At 48.3% G+C, this 23416-nt stretch overlaps 2 protein-coding genes across 4 annotated transcripts in view; one reads left to right on the top strand and one right to left on the bottom strand.

Moving 5' to 3' along the window:
* Nucleotides 1–23416, bottom strand: part of IDUA (alpha-L-iduronidase) — a 38649-nt gene extending 15233 nt beyond the window's left edge. Inside the window, exons 1-2 of one of the 2 annotated variants that reach the window (XM_014579557.4) lie at nucleotides 22879–23416; nucleotides 19085–19225 (exon numbers count right to left, since the gene is read on the bottom strand). In XM_014579557.4, the coding sequence (XP_014435043.3) occupies nucleotides 19085–19225; nucleotides 22879–23021 (284 nt within the window). In that variant the 5' untranslated portion in view covers nucleotides 23022–23416. Of the gene's footprint in view, nucleotides 1–19084; nucleotides 19226–22878 lie in introns of those variants that run through there. The other variant, XM_075931298.2, reaches the window with a different exon arrangement.
* SLC26A1 (solute carrier family 26 member 1) lies at nucleotides 7467–18067 on the top strand. 2 transcript variants are annotated; one of them, XM_006135144.5, is made up of 3 exons: nucleotides 7467–8357; nucleotides 13955–14602; nucleotides 14988–18067. In XM_006135144.5, the coding sequence occupies exons 2-3, from the start codon at nucleotides 13985–13987 to the stop codon at nucleotides 16512–16514; spliced, it is 2145 nt and encodes a 714-aa protein (XP_006135206.3). In that variant the 5' UTR covers nucleotides 7467–8357; nucleotides 13955–13984; the 3' UTR covers nucleotides 16515–18067. The 2 variants fall into 2 exon arrangements, with proteins under 2 accessions (XP_006135206.3, XP_025046558.3); XM_025190773.3 differs by lacking the exon at nucleotides 7467–8357 and adding an exon at nucleotides 11310–11515.

The following is a 23416-nucleotide window of genomic DNA, read 5'->3' as shown; positions in this document are numbered from 1 at the left end:
GAAGGAACTTAAGCAACATAGCACATTTGGTGAGTGATCATGGGTTTTTTTACCCATGATTTCAATTGTGTTATGTGAATCTCCAATGTCTTCCCTATGTACCAAATGCAGCTTTGGCAACATTTTCTCTACTCCGTTTCCTGTTTTGTGGTCCCTAATGGGTCACTTAGTACATCCTGATGCCAAATGAAAGTATGCCTGACTGTTTAATTCTCATGGTTTTAATTCTTACTGTGGTTGCTGAGCTGGATTCTTCTTTGCTTATGGCACAACTGAGGATTAATAAACATATTTGCTGGTAAGTGAGAAGGTCTTTCCTGCATTTATGGAAACACATATCTACAACAACTATGTTCCAGTGTTAACAGCTTGTGAGACTGTCAGAAAATCCATTCCTTGTACTTCTAGGGCCATATTTTTGGATGTTTCCTTTTATGCACATCCTAGGCTAGCATCCCAGCCTAAACACTAGCACCTAAGAATTATACTTTTCCCCACAAAACCCATTTGTCCCAATCACCTTTGCAGGCATAAATGAACATTAAGAGCATTTTTCATGTTCATCTGCAGAACGTGCCCATGCATGTGTGTGCTTTGGTTATTTTCGGTTTTGTATTGGCACACACCAGCCATCAAAAAAAGAATAACTCTCATCCTGTGTGAAAATATTCTGAAAATGTAATTTATTGTTGCCCTGGGAGAAGACCTGTGCATATGGACACGTTTATCCACACCATGCTCAGAGTAACTAGTTGATTAACCATTTAGGGATTGATCACAGTGCAAGAGATGACTGTAGTGCACAGAAACGCAAGGCAAAAAGTGATAGGGCATCCAGTGTTCGACTCTTTATGTCACAGTTCAGGGGAAATGGAGAGACAGAACTTCTGCTTCTTTTCTTTAGCTGCTCTCCTTTATGGGACAGACTTGAATGGAGACCCTATTATGCCCCTGGAGTAGTGAGTGTATGAATGAGGAGGGTCTATAAGACTGCCTAGAGAAGAAAGACTGGAAGGTTGGTGACCTGAAGAGGAACCAGGACAGTCCATCCAGAATCACAGAAATGCGGTGCTACTTGGGACTTTGAAGGGCTTTCTTGGCCAGTCCCCTATACTGAGGCAGGACCAAGTACACCTAGACAATCCCTGACAGGTGTTTATCAAAGCTATTCTTAATGCCCCCTTCCCAGTGACAGGAATTCCACAGCCTCCTTTGGAAACCTATTCCTGTACTTAACTAGCCTCACCATTAGACAGTTTTTTCCCCTGCTATCTAACCTGACTCCCTTGCGGCATATTAAGCCCATTACTACCTATCCTACCTTCAGGGAACATGGAGAACAATTGACTATTGTCCTCTTTATTACAGCTGTTAACATTTTGGAAGAGGGTGGTCAGGTTCCCCCTCAGACTGGTGGAAAGAAGGGAATGACCAGACGCACAAACGCAATTTGTCGGGAGACAAAGCGCCTCTCGTAAAGAGAAGTCTTGCCTCAGCAATAGACTAGAATGCCGAGAGGGAATCAACCAGCGTCTAGCTAGTCCATCTTACCCCGTTTCCTACTGTGTATGGCGCCCACACGGATCCGTTCTGTGTCACAGCATGAGGCATCTGTGGAAAGGGAAGGAATCTCAAACTGTCTATGGCAGCTCTTGTGTTCTTCATCTTCTCTTCTCAAGACTAAGCACCCCCAGGTTTTTTTAAGCTTTTCATCATAGGTCAGGTTCCCTAAACCTCGTATCATTTTTGTTGATCCTTTCTGGACTCTCTCCAGTTTGTCCACATCTTCCCTATATTGTACTGCCCAAAACTAGATAGAGTACTCTAGCCGTGGCCTCACCAGTGCCGGACCTCCTTTGACTTGCATTCAGGTCAGCAATGAAGTCTGACAGTCAAGGTCCAAAGCTGAATGTGATTGTTGCCAAGAGGAGTTCTGCTCACTCAGACCTGTTAACACTATTTCCAGTTACACCTTGCATCCTACTGAAATATTTGCTCACAGGCCGTCAGCAAGTATAACAATGATTAACTTGATTTGCCTGCAAAACCCCAACACCACAGTTCAATTGGTAGAACAGAAGTACAATAGCCTTCTGACTGTGTACACACTGTAAAGAAAGCAGGGTCCTGTTTCTTTTGCAGGTATATCTGAGAATCCAGAGATATGATGGTGTTGTCAAAAGATCCCTTAAGAGGGAAGACTAAACAGTTGCCTACTGCCATCCACTACAGAAGTAATAAGAACGTAAGAACGGCCATACGAGGTCAGACCAATGGTCCATCCAGCCCAGTATCCTGTCTGCCGACAGTGGTGAGTACCAGATGCCCCAGAGGGAGGGAACACACCTGGTAATCCTCAAGTGATCCCTCTCCTGTCACCCACCTCCCGAGAAACAGAGGCTGGGGACACCATTCCTACCCAGCCTGGCTAATAGCCATTGATGGACCTAACCTCCATGAATCTATCTAGCTCTTTTTTGAATCCTGTTAAAGTCTTAGCCTTCACCACATCCTCTGGCAAGGAGTTCCAGAGTTTGACTGTGCGCTGAGGGAAAAAAAACTTCCTTTTGTTTGTTCTAAACCTGCTGCCTATTACTTTCATTTGCTGACCCCTAGTTCTTATATTGTGGGAATAAGTTAAATAACTATTCCTTATTCACTTTTTCCACACCAGTCATGATTTTCTACACCTCTATCCTATCCCCCCTTAGTCTTTGCTTTTCTGATGCTGTGTGCAGTACAGATGGGAGCCTTTCTGATTTATTTCTGCTGGTCAGCCACATTAACAAAATTTTGACTTATTTGGAGGCAGCTTAGGACAACGTGACTCCCCTTAATAAGCAGTTACTTGATGAAGAACTCACGCTGACCTCACAATCCGGCCCTTTAAGTGTCACTACTTGCTGTGTGGTTGTGCAGAAATTACTCCTGCTTCTCACCTTGTATGCCCCATTGACCATGGCCTGCATGGTATCTTCCTCACCCTCCATGAAGGAGCATTACTGCCCTCAAACAACTGGAGCCCTTTGCAATAGCTGTAGGTCTAATACCATAGAACTAGGTAGATGAATAAATGCCCTGTCACAGAAGGGAAACACCAGCTGCTGCAGATGGTCTTGAAGAACATCACTGTAGCACTTATTCCGTGGAGGGTGAGACACCTAATTTTACATCTCCACGGGACCTGGAGACTAGCAGGGAGGTGACAGGTTACGGGTCCACGTCTTTGCAGATTTGCTAGAGAGGGTGAACTGTTGATGCTTCTTGGGGTGGTCACTGAAAGGATTTGAGAACACAATGGCCCATTCCCGCTCAGCCTCTTCCCCTGCGGAGTTTGCCCATCTCGGTCACCTTTACAGAGTGAACACATTCCCCGAGCCTGGAGGGATTTACAGGAGACGTGTGGGACAGGCAAGCCCGACTTGCTTGGGCTTGCCAAGTTTCAGGATGAAGGCAAGAGCTCTGCCGAGACGGAGTTAAAATGTTCCTCCTTTCCCATTAGGGCAGCAGATTGCCTTGGAAGTCCCCAGCTCTTATTTCCGGTTGCTTTGAGGCATGAACTTGGTGGGGTTGTGTGTGCAGGCTGTATTCCTTCTTGGCTCCAAGAGGGCCCTCTTCTGCAAAGCACACACAGCTCCTGCTGATGTTAACATAAACCCCAAGGAACTCCATGCCATTGGGAACGGCCTCGTCTCAACGGCCGCTCCTTGGAGGGTCGTTTCCTCCACTCTTGCTGGGTGAGTTTTCTTCCAAGTCCCTTCTAAGCCAATAACTCCTTCCGCGGTGGGTGGGCATGAAAAACTGCTGCAGAGCTGCTTGCAGGCAGAGACGGTATTAATGAATAACAGCATGCAATGAAAGGGGCAAAGGGTTTATTGAACGGGTAAAGGACTCCATTCTGAACCGCTGTGATCCTACGGGCTGCTCGTTGGAAGTCAAAGGAGTTGCACCCACAACGAGCACTTTGCGGCAGGAGCTACACAGGCTGTGCTGTTTCCAGGCTCATCTGTGGGCAGGGTTTTCCCTTTACCTGTAGTTTTAAATCTAATTCCACCCTAAGCAGGACGGTGCTTGACGGAAAACACCACCGCCCCAGCAGGCCTCCTTCTGACTTCTCCGTTAACACGAAGGATGGAGCTGGAGAGCCCTGCCCGGATACAAACATCTGCATGTGGGCAGAAATCGGTACCCGCCGAGCCGCAGGGTCCAACTACCAGGAGATGCTGTGGCCAAAGGAGAGGAGCATGATGCAGGCAGCTCCTTCCGGCTGTGCGGCGGTACCAAACCCAGCCCCTCTGCCAGCGGGGGGGTAGGACCCGACAGGAGATGTGGGGGATCTTTAACCCCCTTGGCTGCTCAGCTGTACAGGCTTCAGCATGTGCAGTGCCTGTATCCACACGGGCCCTGGCGGCCCCCCTGCTGACAGAATGGGCGGATAGAGCAACAAACAAGGCCCAAGGTGTGGCTGGGATGGGCAGTGCGCGCTATTCAGTGAGCCGGTGGTCAGCCTTGCTGGTTTGAGGGCTTGCTACCGGGCATCTCTCCATACAAACGCCCAGCCTGAGACGTGCACACAAAGGAGCAGAACAAATCTCTGGCATGGTAGAAACAAATGAGGGGGCCCCTTTAAAAAAAGTATCACTCCTCCTCCTCTTCCTCCCACGCTACTGCCTCTGCCACACGCCATCACAAAGTTGGGCGTTGAGCCAAGGTGTCTCTCAATAAACTAGCACAGAATCCGGCATTCATTGACATATCGTAGGTCCCACCAGTTCCCCCCTCCCCTTGAAATCAACATCACTGACCTTGACTGTGCCCACCAAATCATAAATCACTGTGCTATGGGGACGTTTGGCAGGCTCCAGGAGGGAGATGCACATGTGAGCAAACAAGGCAAGATAAGATACGGCCTATGATTCACCACTTCTCCCCCAGCCTGCTTCTGGATCCTTCGTCCCAGGTGCACCGTGGCAGGAGCGATGCATAGACCAAGATCTGTAGCTCCCATTGCTGAGGTGAGTTTCTCTGCCAGGAACACGTTGTTGGCCTTTTTTTTTTTTTTTTTTTTTTACAGCGAAGGCACAAAGTAAATTCAAGCTTTGGACGGGGAAGCAGGCTAAGAAAGTGAAGCCGTTTAATCTGACAGTGTAAGGTCTTTTAATATCCAGATGCAGCCACATTTCACATCGGGCCACCTAAGCGCAGATCATTTGCATTCAAGTGCGTCACAAAGAGAGCAATGGTTTGGCCCCTCTTTCACAAGATTGTCATCTGATTGGAGGAGCGGTCTCACGGCAACCAATGCTTCGGACAGTTTTTCACGGCATCCCAAGCTAGGCACATTCCCTTTCCTCTCGCTGCATTTCCTGAACTGACAGATTTCATGTAGGGAACACAATGCCTAACCACATCAGCTCTGCAATGCATTTTTCCACATAAATGCTCAGCGTGATTTCATGCTAACCTTCCAAGAACATTCTGATGTAACCTGTGCTTAATTCCGCGTGAATACGCCCCCGGGAAAATGATACATCCTGGATAGAAGACCAAGAGAGAAATTGTTTTTAAAGGCACAAATGGTGGCTAGGGTGTAACTGCCTTTGTGCTACGGAATGTCTTTACTTCATTAGACATTTTAAAACACACTCGTGAGAACTGTTACTGAAATTCCCTGTTACAGTGGCTACTGAACTGAGTGTGTCACATTAAATGAAACAGCCTAGAATCTCATTTTCTGAGTAATGACTCTGCATGTCACTATATAAGCTTATTTTTTGTTTTATTAGCATATGAGCATATGTAGTATTGCAGTTAATAATGGCTATATATTTCATGTACTTTTTTCCTTTTGTGATTAATAGTTGTATGATTATTTTACTTGTTAATTTTAGCTGAACTCCATGTATAATGCTAAAACTTGTTTTGTTGGAGGAACTACTTTACTGCTTGTTGTACCTCAAGTAGTTAGAAACCTAGAGAGCTTTTCAAAAGGTGGCTTTGCCATATGCCCTGTAACAGCCTAATCCTGCAAATATCTACTTAGGTAGATCCTCCTGTCTGGCAGAACTTGACATGGGTATAAAGTTTTTCCCCATAGAATCTTCTGAAAAATCGTATCTTAAGTTTTTAATTCATTCACTGATGGTTTCATTTTAAAGTTGAGATTATTAATTACTTTGCATCTTATGTTTTCAAAGTGCATCGGGAAACATACAAACTTCTCAGTGAGAAACTGAGGAATCTCCCAAGGGACAACTGACAGTCTAACAATGCTGTGAAATACTAACCGCCTAGCTCACAACTGAATGTGTAAAGATTTATGGGTAACATGGCTAAGCTCCAGGAAGTACCTGACAGCTGAGTGAGCCGCTCCGTTTGGGGAACAAACAAAGAGCAAATCCTGTTCTGCCCTGCTAGGAACAGAGGGGCAGGCAGGCTGCTGCTGCAGGGGAAGGGCTGGAAAGACAGCTGTGCTGCTTGGACACTCCTCGGCACGGAGAGCTCCCAGAGCTAGGAGGGAATCCCACGAAGTGCAGGAATCCGTTCTGCCTTCCTACCACACTGCCCTGTGGATGCTTCCCCACAGTGCGTTGCTCTATCTGCTGACAGGGGAGTGAGCTAGCAAGGTGGCCATGAAATGTCGACAATGGGAGGCCGAAAAACTGCTTTGACCAGATTTCACTTGCATATCGACAGCACTTTCTTCACCAAATCTTCCCCGTGTAGACACAGCCTGAAATGTGTTTTGAGGAGTGGGTAATGTGTTTATATAGATGCTTGACTGCTCTGCTGCCCATGTAAATAATTCACTGCCCTCCGAGGATTTACCTGAGTGTTCCAGGTACGGTGTTGACAGGTCTGCCTGTATACAGTATAGGAGCACTGTATCTTGGTCTTTTTATAAACACTATAGTGGCAAGTAGTGTATTGGCCACAAACTATAAGCTTGTAGCTCCAAGGGCCTGCATGAGGCTAATGCCGTGCTGAAATCTGTCAGCCGTGTGCCTGAAGTAGTGCCTAGACCTGTACTAGCCTTCTGCACTAGGGGCACGCTTTCCTCGTGTGACTACTGGGCACCTTGGTTATTGGGCGGCTTAAGCGTTTTAACATTTCAGCCAGGTCTCTGCAGGCTGCCTGCTCACTGCGTTAGAACGGTCACACACTAAGCAAGGTTTGAAACATTCAGTTGCAAAGAAAATGTTGGATCCGTTTTCTGAGCGTAGGAAACCCTTTATTCGTGCTCTGGGGGCTTAAATATGCACGAAGTTGGGCTATCTCGGGCAGGGGGCTGGACTGGATGACCTCCTGAGGTCTCTTCCAGCTCTAGGATTCTATGAACGGACTTTTCTCCTCCATCCTCCAATAAGTAGAAATACCACTCTGGGCAGGGAAGCAGCCTAGAAGACAGAAAATTTCAGACCGTAGGGCCTCAAACTGAGAGGAAACCTACAGGCCCTCACTTAACCCAGAGGGATGCTCCTTTGCTGGATTCTTCAGGGACCCCAAAAGGGGTCGACAGAATCGAGTCACCTGGCTGGGGTAGGGAGGCACGAGTCAAGACAGAGACAGACCGCTGCAGGGCTGGGGCAGCTGGCAACAGGGGGTGCTCAGAAAGGAGAGGGCCTTTCATGCCCCCATCTGACCAACAGGTGGCGCCTGCAATAAGCAAACTCCTTCACAGACTCTCATTAGGTAAATTAGTCTTATTTATTATTTGAATTGTGGTAGTCCAGTCCTGGGCCAGAACTCCACTACGCTAGACTCTGTGCATACAGAACAAAACGACAGCCGCTGCCCCCAAGAGCTTACAATCCAAATCTTACCACGCTCCTTTGATAAACGAGGTTATAGATGCAACGCACGTCAGGCACGGGAAATCTACGGCAAACCCCCTCATGGAACCCAGATGTCCGTGAATTCCATCCTGCTCCCTTCTCAGTGCTGACAAAATGCACCTGCTCTTGGACAAGACTTGCATTGCATTCCCGGTCATCCTGTGTGCCAAATCCAAAGCCATCCATCAGCTACGGATGCGCAAAGCACACAAGTCTGGACTAGGGAGCAAAGTTCAGTGATAATCTGACTGATGCTCAGCATAATTCTCAGATCACCAGGAGTTAATCTATAATCGTAGCCGTTATTTAAACTCCTCTGCTTTGAGTGCCTGGCACTCATTCCTGCACTTTTATAACGCTATCCAGGGCTCTTTATAGCCAGAATGATGAGATATTTATGATTCATGAAGAGTTACATTTCATCATTAGGCATGTAGCATAAAGCTTCACGGAAGACTTTCCACTCGGATAGGTACAGGTTTCCAACAGCGCACTGGAAAGACTCTGCATGACACAACTCAGGTAAGAGTGAACTTTTTTCTGAATAAAAGTTTAGATGCTTCCTGGTGAAGGTTTCAAGGGAGCAGTTCTCCCATCAACTTAGCTAGAAGTTGGGGCTCTTGTTACTTTTGAAACAACAGGCCATGCTTCTGGGGAACTTTATATCGGGGTGGGGAATCTTCTTTGGGTCAAGGGCCACTAACCCACAAAACAATCAGTCAGGGGCCACGCAAGTGAGAAGCAAAACCAAACAACACTCCCCAAAACCCTCTCCGGGGGAGCTGTGTTAGTTGGTAACTTTAAAAACAACGAGTAGTCCTGTGGCACCTTAGAGACTAACCCACTTCCTCAGATGATGAGCTGGAGTAGAAATAGCAGAAACCAAGTTATTCATAATGGGGGAAAAGGAGGTACCTGTCAATTGTAGGAGTGGTGCTAATGAGGCTAATTAAGTGGGCTGGGGGTGGCCCATACTTAGGTTTAGATGTAAAAAATGCAGTTGTTAGAGGCAGGGGAGACTGGAGACATTTAGTTAATGGCTTTGTTCAAGCCCAGGGAAACCATGTCAGATCAGTAGATGAATGCCAGGTCCGCACTCTCATGCCGTAATTGGCGGGTGAAATTCCTTTGTAGAAGAATGGCTACTTAAAAAACAAAACCCTGCACTGAGGAGCACTCTCACAAAACCCACACAAACCCCTTGCTGGGAAGTTCTTTTTGATTTAATATTTGAGTGCAATGTCTGAGTTTGCTTTTCCTTGCAGGGTGCTCGGACGGGCCCGTCTCTGACCAATCCTTCCTCCCTTTTCTGGGGGCCCCGTGCAGGGAAGGGCCTCGGGGATGCCCGGTCTCTCCCACTCACCTCCTTAACGGATTTTGGGAGGAGTTGCTGGCAGCACCTGGCTGGGGCTGGACACTGCAGGGAGGGGCTACCTGGCATGGCTCCCTGCTGCAGCTGCCCCAGGTGACGCCTGCCGTCTCCCTGCTGCTGCCCAGCACGGCTCTGGGGGGCGAGCACTCCCGCAGGGAAGGGGCTCCGGAACTTCCTGCGCTGCAGCCTGTCTGCCTGGCAAGGCTGCCCCCCCCCCCGGCCACCTCCCCTGTGCGCGCCTCCTCACATACGTGCAGGACGAGGAGCCAGAAGTGTCCAACCTGAACCCCCAACAGGCTGGACTGAACTGTCCGAGGGGCCGGATCCGGCCCCCGGGCCGTAGGTTCCCCACCCCTGCTTGATACGTTACATAAATGTTCCCCGTACTCGTTGCCTGGCTGGAAAGTGGGTCACAGTCCTGGTAAAGCATTGTCAGTGGGTTGGGATTTGTAAATAAGCCGCCTCTACCACAAAACCCAGTCCTTGAATAAACCTCTTGCTTAGTAGCTATTGTTTCAAAGCAGCCCGCAGCCACACACCAGCGATATTCACAGTGGCCGCTTAATGCGTCTCCTGCGGTTCTTCGCAATCCATGATTTAAAGCCCGGGGTGATTTAATTATTAACCGCGCTAAGCTATTAACCAATCAGGGTGCTTTTACGATGTTCTCCGCCAGTTAGCAATAAACTTGTGCTAAGTTCTTCACTCCTTTACTGGCAACGCGGATTGTTCCATTTTCTACTGTGCTGTGCGTGTGACTCGTTGTTCCACTGTTTGAGCCAGGGATGTGCTGACCCCGATTTCTAAGGATCTCCTTAAAAATATTCCTCAGTCGTTTTGCAGTGCCAGTTTTCAATGGGGAGTGTGGGGTATTCGTGGGAAATCTGCTGTTGTTTTCTCCACAACTATTTAAGGAGGCAGCACATCTTTGCAAACAAACACCTAATAGGAGGACTTACTAGGAAACTACCCACAGCACATTCGTTAGTTTGTGAGACTGAGAATGAAGACTCTGTCAGGGTGTCAACCTCTAGAATTTTAAACAAACCAACCCGATTTTTTGCTCCTTCGGAATGTTTTTATGAGCACAGCAGAGAGCTTTTTGCTTGGCTGGCCAAAGCAGAGAAGGCATCCCAACCTCGCCATCAGTGGCATGGCAAACCTGGGACAGGGGTTTCCCAGGAGCTTTCTGTAATAACTGCCTGCTGATTTTCAATACGGCAGAACCCCTCTGGCCAGTCACAGCACTAAATGCACTTCCATGAGGTAACTAACCACTGGAACAAATTACTAAGGCTTTGGTGGATTCTCCCTCCCTGCAAATGTTTCAGTCCAGATTGGATATTTCTCTAAAATCTGTGTTCTAGACAAAGAGGAATTAATTCAGGCACGGCCTGTCTCTGACCTGCGTTATCAGAAGGTGATTACAGCGTTCCCTGCTGGCCTTAGAAATGTATGAATTACAGGGTGATGGGTGGGAGAAAAAAACAAGAGCTGCAGAAGGGAAAGTAACTGGATTCTGTTCTGGCTGGCCCATCATCCCTGTAGTTGTTAAGGACTTGCCAGTGCAGAAACTGCACCTTGAAGTGTTTGCTTCAACTAACTACTCTTTAACACCAGCTGAATCAGGGTTACCAGTGGTGACCTGCGTGCCAGGAAAGTCGCAATCTGACTTCCGTGTACTAGGCCAAGTCTTTACAGTCAACATTAGAAAAGAGCAAACCTGTTTTGTCCATAAACATTTTAATTACAGCGAAACATAGATCATGGCAATCTTGCTTTACTCTGAAAATGTCTCTGAATTAATAATGTGCTTTTTTTTGTTTGTGGTGGATTTATACCCAGTTTTGTCCCTGTAGGCTTATGACCTGTGCGTGTCACTGTGACTTCAAAACATCTTGAAACTCAAAGTGAAACTCACTGAAGCGAGTGGTTTTGCTTGGCTAGGAAAAAACAAACCAACCCACCAAACACTCTATGGTTTCCAACAATAACAACAGAACCCAAGTGAGCAGAGGTTCATTCAACACTCTACCTGCCCTCATTCAAAACTTGGCTCCATCGACTTTCTGACAAGCAGGTTTGCTCAGAGTTTTTAGATCATTGTCCTTTTGGGCTCAGCATTTTTTTGTAATGCTTGGGATTAATCCTGCAGCAGAAGCTAAACATCTTGGTTAGAATATTTTTCTAACCAGGAAATACATTTTACCATATTCTGATCTCGTCTTCATTGAAGTCTGGAGTGCTTTACTGCTTTGCTGTGGGTTGACACCAATGTAACTGAGATCGGCATCTGGACTCTAAGCATGTAAGTAGAAACGTAGAAGGGCATGACAGTTACATGTTGCCTTTAAGTATAATTACTTTAGCTGTGTGCTTTCTTTAAGGGTGGTTTCCCTTGACTAAAAGGCAGACCTTACTTCCAGGGAAAAAATATCCAGTGACTTACATAGGAGTAGGATTGACCTATATACACAGAGCTGTAATTTACATTTCAAATGCAACGTTTAGAGCAAGCCACAAAGATGGGAGTCCATTTATTTTAGGTTACACGATCAGAGTCCTTTTGTGCTGGGAATGTAGCCCATCTGTTATTTGAACTAGATTGGTTATATCCTAGCAGCTATCATTACACCCTAAAAGTAATCACAGATATTGGATGATGCAACATGCAAGCAGTGCCCAGTAGGAACTGACACCACTAACTCCAAATATCGCAGCGAGTGAATGACACCCCGCACATTGACTTGGCACACCTGTTCACACCTGACCAAGGCTCGCAGAAATGTGGGGAGATTTGGTGCTCCTAGCTCTTGCTGTTTAGGAGGAGTCCTTGAACGCGCAGACTCACAAACTCAACTGGATAGCTGAAAAGATTCAGTTACTGCTGCTTTTTGCAGATAGTGACATCTCCAATTTTCTAACAACCATCCGAGTCACTATCTATGCTGTACTCGAAATAGCGGCTTGTCAGATAAATCAACTTCCTACCAACTTCCAAACTGTCATTTTGCGTCAGCCTGATAATGGTACCCACTATCCTTAGGTGATCCCTACCTATTGCGTTTCTTTGGAAATGTAACATTTTTAAGTAAACAGCTGGATTGTTAGCTTGGTGGAAGACTAGCAGTGACAGTGCACTGACATTTTCAGTCTGGTTTGCCGGTCCTGTGAGTAAGCTTATCACAACTGTCGGTTTGATAACGGAACTGCCTGCCCGTTTGTGATTAAAGCTGCGTTTCTCTCTGTTGCCTGCTTGCCCACACTCACTGGGCTGGGAGAAGTCAGTGGCATTTTAATGGGACTTTCATTCTTTGGGTGCAATCTTGGTATTTTCAGGATTCATTCAGGTAAGAAGGCTACAAACATATTTTTCCTCCACGTTTTAAAAGCTGAACTTTGCTACCAGTACCTTTTGAGTGTGTGATATTTAAATATGAAATCGTCTTCTATTATTTCATAAGAACATAAGAACGGCCGTACTGGGTCAGACCAAAGGTCCATCTAGCCCAGTATCCTGTCTGCCGACAGTGGCCAGCACCAGGTGCCCCAGAGGGGGTGGACCAAAGACAATGATCAAGCCATTTGTCTTGTGCCATCCATCTCCAGCCTCTGACAAACAGAGGCCAGGGGCACCATTCCTACCCCTGGCTAATAGCCTTTTATGGACCTAACCTCCATGAATTTATCTAGCTTCTCTTTAAACTCTGTTATAGTTCTAGCCTTCACAGCCTCCTCTGGCAAGGAGTTCCACAGGTTGACTATGCACTGTGTGAAGAAGAACTTTCTCTTATTAGTTTTAAACCTGCTTTGGTGTCCTCTTGTCCTTATATTATTTCATTCTCATTCTTCCATTCTGCTATACTTTTGCACTAGTTTACTCCCAGGAATTTCTAATCAGGGATGTTTTGCTCAGTGTAAACAGCTCAGAATGTTGGAGCCCAGATTTAGGACTGGTAGTACTATAAGAAAAAAAATAAACATCAGCTTGGCTAAATTGCACCGTCTTTCCCGGCTGAAATAAAGATTACTCAGAAGCATCTACAGAGGTTTCCGATTACTCAGTATAACCAATATACGCTTTCCCAAGGTTGCAACAAGGCATGACACCCCCCTGGCTCCCTCTACTGCTGAGTTTAATGCTTTGTGAGCTTAACCCTCTTGCTGTTGACAAAGAACATCTGGAGGTGATGGATCACCACAAGGCATGTTGTTTCCCAAACCAGGATCAAATGCTGTCTTACGGTCTGACTGCCCCTCCCATTCCACTGGGAGCATTCAATATATGAAGTCGTAGGATTGTATCGAATTTTAGCATTCAAGTACATGGTTGTTCGGGGGGGAGGCACATATTATGCTGCATTATTCAGACAAGCGGACTGGATTATTTATTATCGGTTCCGCTTTGCTTTTGCTTAATGGACCGAAGCTAATTCCTGAGAATTTATTGTTAAGTCTTTGCCAGAGAACTTTGAGCTATTGCTTCTTCACGAGCTCTGATTTCCAGTTTTCTTAGCTAGCCGTGGGTGGCTGATCCCTTCCCAAGCTTTAGGGTAATGTTTAGAGTAGCGGATTGGATTAGTGTTTCACGAACGGGAAGCAATGGGCTTCCATCGTCAGTTTTTAGAGGTGGGAATTTTGGGGCCGAAAGGCTCCACTTTTGGGGCCTCTCGGACGGCAATGCATGGAGCCTGCCTTGCTCTACCTGCTGCAGTGGAACCTAACTCGCCCTTTCTTTGCCTCTTAGGAGCTGACAGATTAAGTGACCGCCCAGGAAATGGAAAAGCAAACACAAGCTATCAAGATGGATGTCAGTGCGGCACCGCCACTTCTAATGGAAAGAAAGGTTCATGTCCAGCTCCGTTGGAGACAGATCATCCAAGCCAAACTGAGGAAGAGCTGTTCCTGCACGACTAAGAGACTGAAGAACATAGTCATGGGCTTCTTCCCTGTGTTACGGTGGCTTCCCAAGTACCGCTGCCGAGAATACATATGGGGGGACGTTATGTCCGGGGTGGTGATTGGTATCATTTTGGTGCCCCAAGCAATAGCGTATTCGCTGCTAGCTGGGCTGCAGCCTATTTATAGCCTGTACACCTCGTTCTTTGCCAACCTCATTTATTTCCTGATGGGCACCTCTCGCCATGTGTCGGTTGGCATTTTCAGCCTCTTATGTCTCATGGTCGGGCAGGTTGTGGACAGGGAGCTCCTCTTGGCGGGGTTTGACCCTAATGACGAGGCTGACGCCGCCCGCCACAGCGACAGGTGGAACGGCAGCCATTGGAACGGGACCGCCTTCAACCTGACATTGGGGGCGTGGAGTGCGGCGTGCGGGAAAGACTGCTACGCCATCGGAGTCGCTACCGCCTTGACTTTTCTGGCAGGAGTTTATCAGGTACGTTGCTAAGGGAAGACTGGAAGTCAGATTCCATTAAAGTATCCATCCAGCCCCCTGCTCTAGGCAGGACCAATCCCAACTCAATCATCCCAGCCAGGGCTTTGTCAAGCTGAGAATTAAAAACCTCTAGGAATGGAGATTCCACCCCCTCCCTAGGGAACCCATCCCGGTGCTTCCCCACTCTCCTAGTGGAATAGTTTTTCCTAATATCCAACCTAGACCTCTCCCACTGTAACTTGAGACCATTGCTCCTTGTTCTGCCATCGGTCACTACTGAGAACAGCCTCTCTCCATCCTCTTTGGAACCTCCCTTCAACAAGTTGAAGGCTACTATCAAAAGTTGAAGGCTGCTTTTGCTCTCACCCTCTTGCTTTTCTTTCAGGTTCTGATGGGCGTCTTTCGTCTAGGATTTGTCTCCGTGTACCTTTCCGAGCCCGTGCTGGATGGGTTTGCAACAGGCGCTTCGTTAATCATTTTAACGGCCCAAGTGAAGTACCTGATCGGAGTAAAAATCCCACGCAGCCAAGGGCATGGGATCTTGGTAACCACCTGGATTAGTATTTTTCAAAACGTTACTCAAGCCAACCCATGCGACGTGATCACGAGCGCGGTTTGCATTGCTGTGCTCGTCGCTGCAAAAGAGCTGGGCGATCGGTACAAGCGTCAGCTGAAAATGCCACTGCCCACGGAGCTGGTGGTTATCATTGTAGCTACCCTGGTCTCCCACTATGGGAAGCTGAATGAAGTGTACGCCTCCAGTGTTTCGGGTGCAATCCCAACCGGATTTATTCCCCCAGAGCTGCCCCATTTTCAGCTGATGCGACGGGTGGCGGTGGATGCGGTGCCGCTGGCCATCGTTGGCTTTGCATTCACTATCTCCCTCTCCGAAATGTTTGCCAAGAAGTACGCCTACACAGTCCGCCCCAATCAGGAAATGTTCGCCATCGGGTTCTGCAACATCATCCCTTCCTTCTTCCACTGTTTCGCCACCAGCGCCGCCCTGGCGAAAACGCTCGTGAAAACGTCCACGGGCTGCCAGACACAGGTCTCCAGCGTCGTCAGCGCAGCGGTCGTGCTGCTGGTGCTGCTCTTCCTGGCGCCGCTGTTCTACTCTTTGCAAAAGTGCGTTTTGGCGTGCATCATCATCGTCAGCCTCCGAGGGGCTCTGCGCAAGTTTCGAGACCTGCCCCAGCGGTGCCGTGTGAACAAAGTGGACGCGTTGGTCTGGGGCGTTACTGTCTTCTCGTCTGCCCTGATCAGCACAGAAATGGGGCTTTTGGTGGGGGTCGTCTTTTCCATGCTGTGCATCATTGTTCGCACGCAGCGGCCCCGGACCGGCCTGCTGGGTCAGATCCAGGGCACGGCCTTCTACGAAGATGACTGGGAATATGAAAGTCTCTCTCCTGTCCCCCACACCAAAATATTCCGTTTTGAGGCACCACTGTATTATGCAAATAGAGACTTTTTTCTGAAGTCTCTCTACAGAAGGACTGGGCTAGAGCCTACTCTGGAAGCTGCTAGAAGGAGAAAGACTGAGAAGAAGCAAAAAGAGCACCTGAAAAAGGGAAACCGAGGCTCAGTTGTTAAGGGATTGGATGAGGCAGAGACAGCCTCCCACCTGGTCCCTAAACAAATAGATTTCCACACCATCATCATTGACTGTTCTTCAGTTACGTTTCTGGACTCGGCCGGGATCATCACATTAAAGGAAATCCAGAAAGATTACAATGAGCTAAACATCACCGTTCTTCTGGCTTGCTGCAGCCCCTCAGTGATTGACTCTCTGGCAAGAGGGGGCTACTTTGGGGAGGAGGACAAAAAGATGCACGAACTGCTCTTCTATAGCATCCACGGGGCTGTGCAGTTTGCCCGGGACAGACCGGTTTTGGCGGGGGGCTCTGCTGTTTAGTTTCAAAGGGCCATATGTGTCCCTGTTACGTAAAAGTCGGCAGACATCTTTGCCCGCGGGATGTTCTCCCAGGAGAAAGCAAGCAGCTCCGCAGCGCCGCATCTCACCTGCAGATGGCGCAATTAGGGGTGTGGTCAGGGATCAGATGGGAGGAGTCAGGCGGGCACCCCGTTACCGCCGGTCCTGCCACTTCCCAATGCAGATGTGGGACCATAAAGCAGCTTGTAAATTACTTCTCCATTCTCCGGCATCAGACTTGCGCACCACAGGCCTGGTGTATGTTGTGCAAGTCTGAGCTGATAATGCTAGCTGTGTCTCATGAACCTGAGGGTTTGTGGGTCCCGGAGAGCAGTCTCCCCGGGACCTAGTTCCTTGGCACTACTGCAGGGCTGGCTTTTAAACTCTGGCCAGCCAGACCTCTTCTGTGTGTGGTGGGTATAAGAGGCAAGGAGAGGCAATGCCTTCCCTACGTTTTAGTGCTCAACCCCTTTCTCTCCCTATTCTGATGGTTCCTGAAGGCTCCCCCAGCAGCCTGTTGCAGACTGATGAATCTTCCCCAAAAAGCCTTCCAGCCTGCCAGCCCGATGAGCAGCACACTGAACCCATGAAAGAGCCACGAAGCCATTTGACCAGCACGTGAATTTACTGACAAAACCAATTGGGCATGACTATGTCTACAGGACCTCTGTTTTTAAAACGTGCTTGAAATATTTCACTCGTTCATTGCTGAAGATTATAAAACCACATCTCTAAAAAAAAAATCCTTGCCTAGATATTTAGAGGCACAGTCTGACTATTCAGCTGTAGCCTTAAATGTTTGGCTCTTCAGATGGACCGTTTTTAAAATAAATTCTTCAAAAGACCCTTATCTAAAATACACATTTTATTTTAATTGCTATAGTACAATAACTTGCTTCCACAGTTTTCTTATCTTTTCTATCCATCCCTACTCTCCTTTCACTCTTCTGTAGAAGAGAGCCCGTAAAGCAGGAGTGGGGAACCTTTTTTGGGTCAGGAACCGCTGACCCATTAGGGTTGCCAGATGGCTTCACCAAAAATACCGAACACCTCCCTCCCCCCAAGAAAAACCACCGGGAAAAAATTCTGTAGAGGAAAAGAAAGAGGGGAGAGCCAGGCATCCCCAGCGCTGAGAGTGTCCCGCCACCCCCTCTCCCCCCTGCTCCCTCCTGCAGAGCCAGGGAACGGGACAGCCGGGTAAGTTAATCTGACTTTTAAAGTCGCTGCTCCTGCTGCTCGGCCCTGCTGCCTCGGCTCAAAGTGTGTAGATGGAGGCATCACGTGCTCAGCTCCTGGGTCTCTGCTGATCATGTGGGCCAGAGCAGCGTGCGCTCTGCTCCCAACCCAGCCCGGCGCCCCCCTAGCGTGGTACCCTCCACCAAAATCAGCACTCTAGTAAGATATAACATCCTTTGTGATGCCTACAACCTTTGAAAACCTATTTTTAACATTAACATGTGGTGAAATTGCATAGACATGCCTACGGCTATGAAAATCATACAAAATAAATTAGTGTTCCTTTTTTCCCCCTAAAAGCAATGTTCTTTGTTACAAACATACTAAAATGCTCTGACTGATTCATTTAAAATAATGTCTTTGTTTCAGGGAATTTAAATATGTAGCAATCTGGAATGGTTACGTGATGAAGGCCTAAGGGTACATTTAAAATGTAAAATCAGCTTAGATTAAGAAATTGTAAAAGAGAGAAGAACTGCATCATGTACTCCATAATATTCAGTGTTATATTCAGCAGGACAGCTGATTTATTACCAAGGCAGATGGGAGATGTGGACAGCGGTGGCCCAGCCCAGGGGAGGAGCCCACGAGCCACAACAAACACGTTCCTTTCAGTTTCATTGTTCCTTTGCAAAACCTCCCTCAAAGCTCCCATGGAATCATCCATAGGAAAAGAAGCTCCATTCATATTTCTTAGTGAACTTACTTCAAGTGATTCAGAAAAGGAAGGTGATTTAATTAGAAGTTTTACGTCTCCACTGGTGCAATCCTGCCGATTTACAGGGAGTAACGCTAGTTTAATGGTGAGGCAGATCTGACTTTCTAGACCTAAGCTACCTCAAGCTTATACCCTAGAATTCAGAGTAGGGTTGTTAGCGTGTAGTTGTTTACATGATTAACTGATAAACTTGGGCTCATCGGTTAATTATAATGCACCCCCTTGCTGCCTCTGATCCAGAGGCAGCAGCGTGGGGAGCAGGTGGTTCCGTGTGAGCCGATACACGCAGGGAGAGAAGTTAAATGCAGTAACTCCCCCAGTCTTCTTCCCATGTGTTCACCTCACAGAGGCATTTCCATGATTTCCAGGGCACAGCAGCCTTACCAGGCATACAAAAGAACATACAACTTACCTCACACGCACAGGCTGAGGTAGTTAAAGAGGTGAAGCCTTGTCACAGGTTCAACAGGTGTTTTTGGACAATCTGCGTGAGTCTAAGTAAATCTGACCTCCCACCGCAGCAAATGGGACTTCCTTCCTCCCCCTCCCCCAAACGCGTTCCACTCCTAAGTGTGGCGCTTCAGAAAGGTTCACTCACCCCACCGTAATTAGTTCTAGTAGCCAGTGAATTCGAACTTGTTCGATGCCGCCATGAGGTACCGAAGACACATAGGCAAGGTTGAGCTCTTGGTCTTTACTGAGGTCAAATAAATCCGCCCTGTTATGTGGCAGAGGAGGACTGGGGACGGGAAAAACAATCGTTTAGTATGGAACCGTAGCCTCTAAAAATCCCAGCTGTGATCGGGGCCTCATTGAGCCAGACTTGTTGAGATGATTCCTGCCCTGAAGCACACACAACCTAAGGTAAGCCAAGACAAATTGCAAAAAGAGGTTGTTAGGGTAGGACTGTGAAGTGTGGTGTGTGGGTCAGAGGTGAAGGGATTTGCCCAAGGACACAGAGCAAATCGGTGTCAGAGCCAGGAATAAAACCCAGGCCTCTTAATTCTCTATCCGAGGCCTGTTTGCGGGGATATACTGCTTTTGCTGGAGGGGTATGCACAGCTCAGCAAAGTGGAGCGAGGAAGCTGAAACGTGACTGAAGAATCAGATTTGTGTCTTCTTGTTAGCTTACCCCGTCAGCATCAGAGTCAGGACCTTGCATTGTTCTGTGGGCAGGCAGATTTTGCCTGCAATTACTTAAACCCAACACACGTGCATAAGGAAAATAGGAAACATAACTGCCAGTGTTTCTTAAACTTTTTAAGACTGAGGAACAGCAAACAATTTTTTAAAGAGGAACACCAAGGATTTTTTGTTGAGGGGAAAAAAAAGGGTCAGGGAAAGTTATTGAGCAAAAATTAAAAAAAAGTCATCTTCCCCTTTAAGGGTGGCCATTTTGAAATCTGTTGTTCTCTGTGGCACACCTCCAACTGTCTCGTGGCACAGAACACAGGTTAAGAATCATTGGGTTATGCTGCCTCAGCAGCAGCTGTTGTCATCTGTGGCTACTTCTCCTGGGGTCTGTCCTTTCGTTTTCTGTTCTAGTTTACAAATATTAAGTCTGCCGAACCTCAGATCTTGGTGTTTCACAGGGATCATCAATGTTTCTCTAGCACTGTGGCGTCCAGCACGCTAGCCACTAGTCACGTGTGGCTGTTTGGCCAGTTGAGCGTGGCTAGTTGGCTTGAATAATGTGACTAGTTCGCTATCGCAGTAGCCTCTATCACGGCTACTGCCTCAGAACTGGTTGGACACAACGGCGCTAGCAGCTCCCAAATCTGGTCTCTGCCAGATCATCTGACATTCCTGTGATGTGGTATGAGGGAGTGGAGAGAGGAGGGCCTGGCATCCCAGGGGTTAAACAAAGCCTTTTGGCCCAGCTAGCCCCACCCTGCTTTGCCTGTAGCCAATGGCAGGCCTGGAGGGAGGATAAAAGGAAGGAGCCTGTCTCAGGTAGGGGCAGACCATCCAGGAGACAGGGATGTGGTTTCACAGTCTGCCGGACACGAACCAAAGCCTGATCACTTGGCCAGCCAGAGGAGCAAGTAAGCCTCCAACCCCACATCCTGTGACAAAGGGGGGAACCTACTAGAAACCCCAACTAAGGGGGGAATCTGGACTTTTTGGGCCACACCCCAAACTTAAGGACTATACTGATATAGTGAGCTGGAGCTTCTAGGCCGGGGGCACCAGTGGCAGGGTTCTGCACCCCTTTTTCTGCCGGCTACATCTGTGACCTAACCACTAGGCCACCCTGTTGCCAGGGAGATTCGGCCACACGTGGAAATGAGATTCAACAGCTGATTCAGATTTCCAGTTCAGTCCTTTCAGTGGGCCGGGATTCCTGCCTGGCTAGGTGTGGACCGTGGCCTGATGAAACAGAGCCTTTGTACCTTTTTGGCTTTCCTTTTAATCCGCTTTTCTTTCCTTTTGGAGAAACTGAAATCACAGCTCTGCAAATGAGCTGAAAACATCTTGGTAACCCTCTTAATCGTCACCTCCCCTTTAAAGAAAAAAATTAAGCAAGCGGACTTTCACGCTCCTTTCCTGTCCACTTAGACATGTGACAGCATGGTGTGGTTCTGAAGTTAAACCTTAAACTTTGGGGAATACGTCTTGGGGTTTAGCACTAACTAGTCGGTGTCTTTGATGGGATCTAAACAATCTGTACGGGGGACTGGCCACATCAGGCATGTGCCGGTCCCCATCAGAGCGGTCCCCAGTCTCAGCAGAGAGGCCAGATATTAAAGCAGTACCAAAGGGGAACTAGCCACTTGCGCTTGGAAGTAGTCACTCCTCAGTGGGCTTGAGGCATAGTGGCCAGCTAGAGAAGTTTTGTGCTTTTTGCTGTACTGTGCACGTGAAGGGCATGGCCATTTGATAAACACTTTCAGTTTTGGGGATGCTTCTCTGCCACACTCCTGTGAAGCAGGGATGTGAACGGGAACCAGTTACCAGGTAAGCATCATCCTTAACCATTAGCTGACGCCCGGGGAGGAGGCGGAAGTGGCAGGTGGGTAGGGAGCTGCCAGCTCCCAGCCTGCACAAGCTTGTGGGCTAGGAGTGCACAGCCTCGCACGGGACGGGGAGGGGCCGGAAGCGGCAGTGGAGGGGGGCTGGGAGCTGGCAGCCCAGCCGAGGGTTGGAAGCAGCCGGACTCGAGCAGCCCCTGCCTGTGGCATGAGGGCCCCCGCCTACCCCGGTTTAATCCATTAACTGATTAAACTTCAACGTTTGACTGGTTTGTGAATTAAACGGGGTTTTACATCCCTGGTGTGAAGTAAAAACATGGTTAAAGATGACTTGCGGAGTGTAAAAATGGGATGAATGCAGCCTTGTGCGTGTGAGTAGGTCGGCGGGGGCTGCTCTCCTTGCCCAGGTGGAGTACCGGTGTCAACGGGAGAGCACCTGGAGATCGATTTGTCGTGTCTGATCGCATCTGCAGTGTCAGTCCCTGGTGTAGCGGAGACAAGTCCTCAGACTGGCAGGCTATTTATCCAGTGCAGGAAAACAAATGCTTTATAAGAGCCTTGCATTGCATCTGACGAAGTGGGTCTTTGCCCACGAAAGCGTATGCTCCAATAAATCTGTTAGTCTATAAGGTGCCGCAGGACTTCTTGTTGTTTATGCAGATTCAGACTAACACAGTTACCCATCTGACGCTTATAAGAGCCTGTTTCCACTATACCTGGGATCGACGCCGTAGCAATTGATCCACCGGCCGTCGATTTATCGCATCTGCTTAGACACATCCATCTCCGGGTGCTCTCCCATTGACTAATCAATCTTCGAGTTCTCTCCCATTGACTAATCAATCTCCGAGTTCTCTCCCATTGACAAATCAATCTCTGAGTGCTCTCCCATTGACACCGGAACTCCACCAGATGAGAAGAGTATCCGGCATCACTGGGGGAGCAGCTCCTGCCGACTTGACCGCACACACCGTGATGAGTACATCCACTTCAGCCGCACGATTTGCATAGCTGAAGGGATGCAGATTAGATTGATGGCAGGGGAGAGCGTAGACTAGGCCTTATTACAGGAACATAATCCTGGGCTATATTCTGCTCTCTGCTGCAGCTGTGCAGCCCCACTGCACGAGGCTACGCTAGCAGCCAGTAGCAAAGTGTGGTGAGGAAGGAGAGGATACTTGGATGTCTAGAAAACAGACCCTGAATATCTAAGTACCTGAATTGGGTACTTGCCTTCTCAAATGTATAGGGCCGGTTTAGCCTACCTGCACGGAGTGTGTAGGGGATTCCATGGATGGTACCCATGCAACCTGTATAGGGAGAGCATCCTTGCTTTCCAACCGCTGGCATGAACTTCAGGCGGACTCTTGCTTTCTAGAGAGGGCAGGGGGAGGGTGTTCAGGCAGCAAACAGCACTTACCAGAATCCAGTGCTTTTCCAGAAGTGCTTCAGGGGTCTCTCAACCTGGGAAACATCCACGTGAAGCAGGTAAGATCCAAAGACGGCTTGGAGGAGGAACGGGTACAGGGTTACCCCTGCCTCCCAGCTCCTGCCCCAACCCATGGTGCAGGGAAATCGGCTGTGATCAATCTAATGCCTTCCCGGCACTCCTTTAGAGGCAGGCACCCCAACAGGCTTCATAGCACAGGGGGGCCAGTCATTTCAGCTCCCTCTCCGCCTGGGCCCTGGGACTCTCTGTGACACCAAGTTCCAACTGCTCCCAGGCCTCTGTAGCCTGGCGCAGGGGTGGCCCAGGTGCTCCCCTTAGCAACTCCATGGAAAGCAAAACTTTCGCCCTTGAAATATTCCCCTCTTCGTCTTACACAAATGGTTCTCCCCTGCTTACTTCCTGCTTGTCAGTTCTGCCTTGCAGTGCTCAGGCAGACTTGCCAAAACACAGATCCACAGAAAGCCAGGGGAACACAAGCCCCGGCTGCACGCCTGCTGGGATCCAGATC

This window comes from Pelodiscus sinensis, chromosome 6 (genome assembly GCF_052426305.1).
Source record: "Pelodiscus sinensis isolate ZL-2025 chromosome 6, ASM5242630v1, whole genome shotgun sequence".
Lineage (NCBI taxonomy): Eukaryota > Metazoa > Chordata > Testudines > Trionychidae > Pelodiscus > Pelodiscus sinensis.
The sequence above is the reverse complement of the archived record's forward strand: the minus strand, read 5'-3'. Positions and strand labels throughout refer to the sequence as shown.

Bases quoted from the DNA above. Each gene is read 5' to 3' on its own strand.
- SLC26A1 (XM_006135144.5), top strand. From the start codon at position 13,985: ATGGAAAAGCAAACACAAGCTATCAAGATGGATGTCAGTGCGGCACCG. The intron at 14,603-14,987 runs GTACGTTGCTAA...CTTTTCTTTCAG, and splicing joins TTCTGGCAGGAGTTTATCAG to GTTCTGATGGGCGTCTTTCG.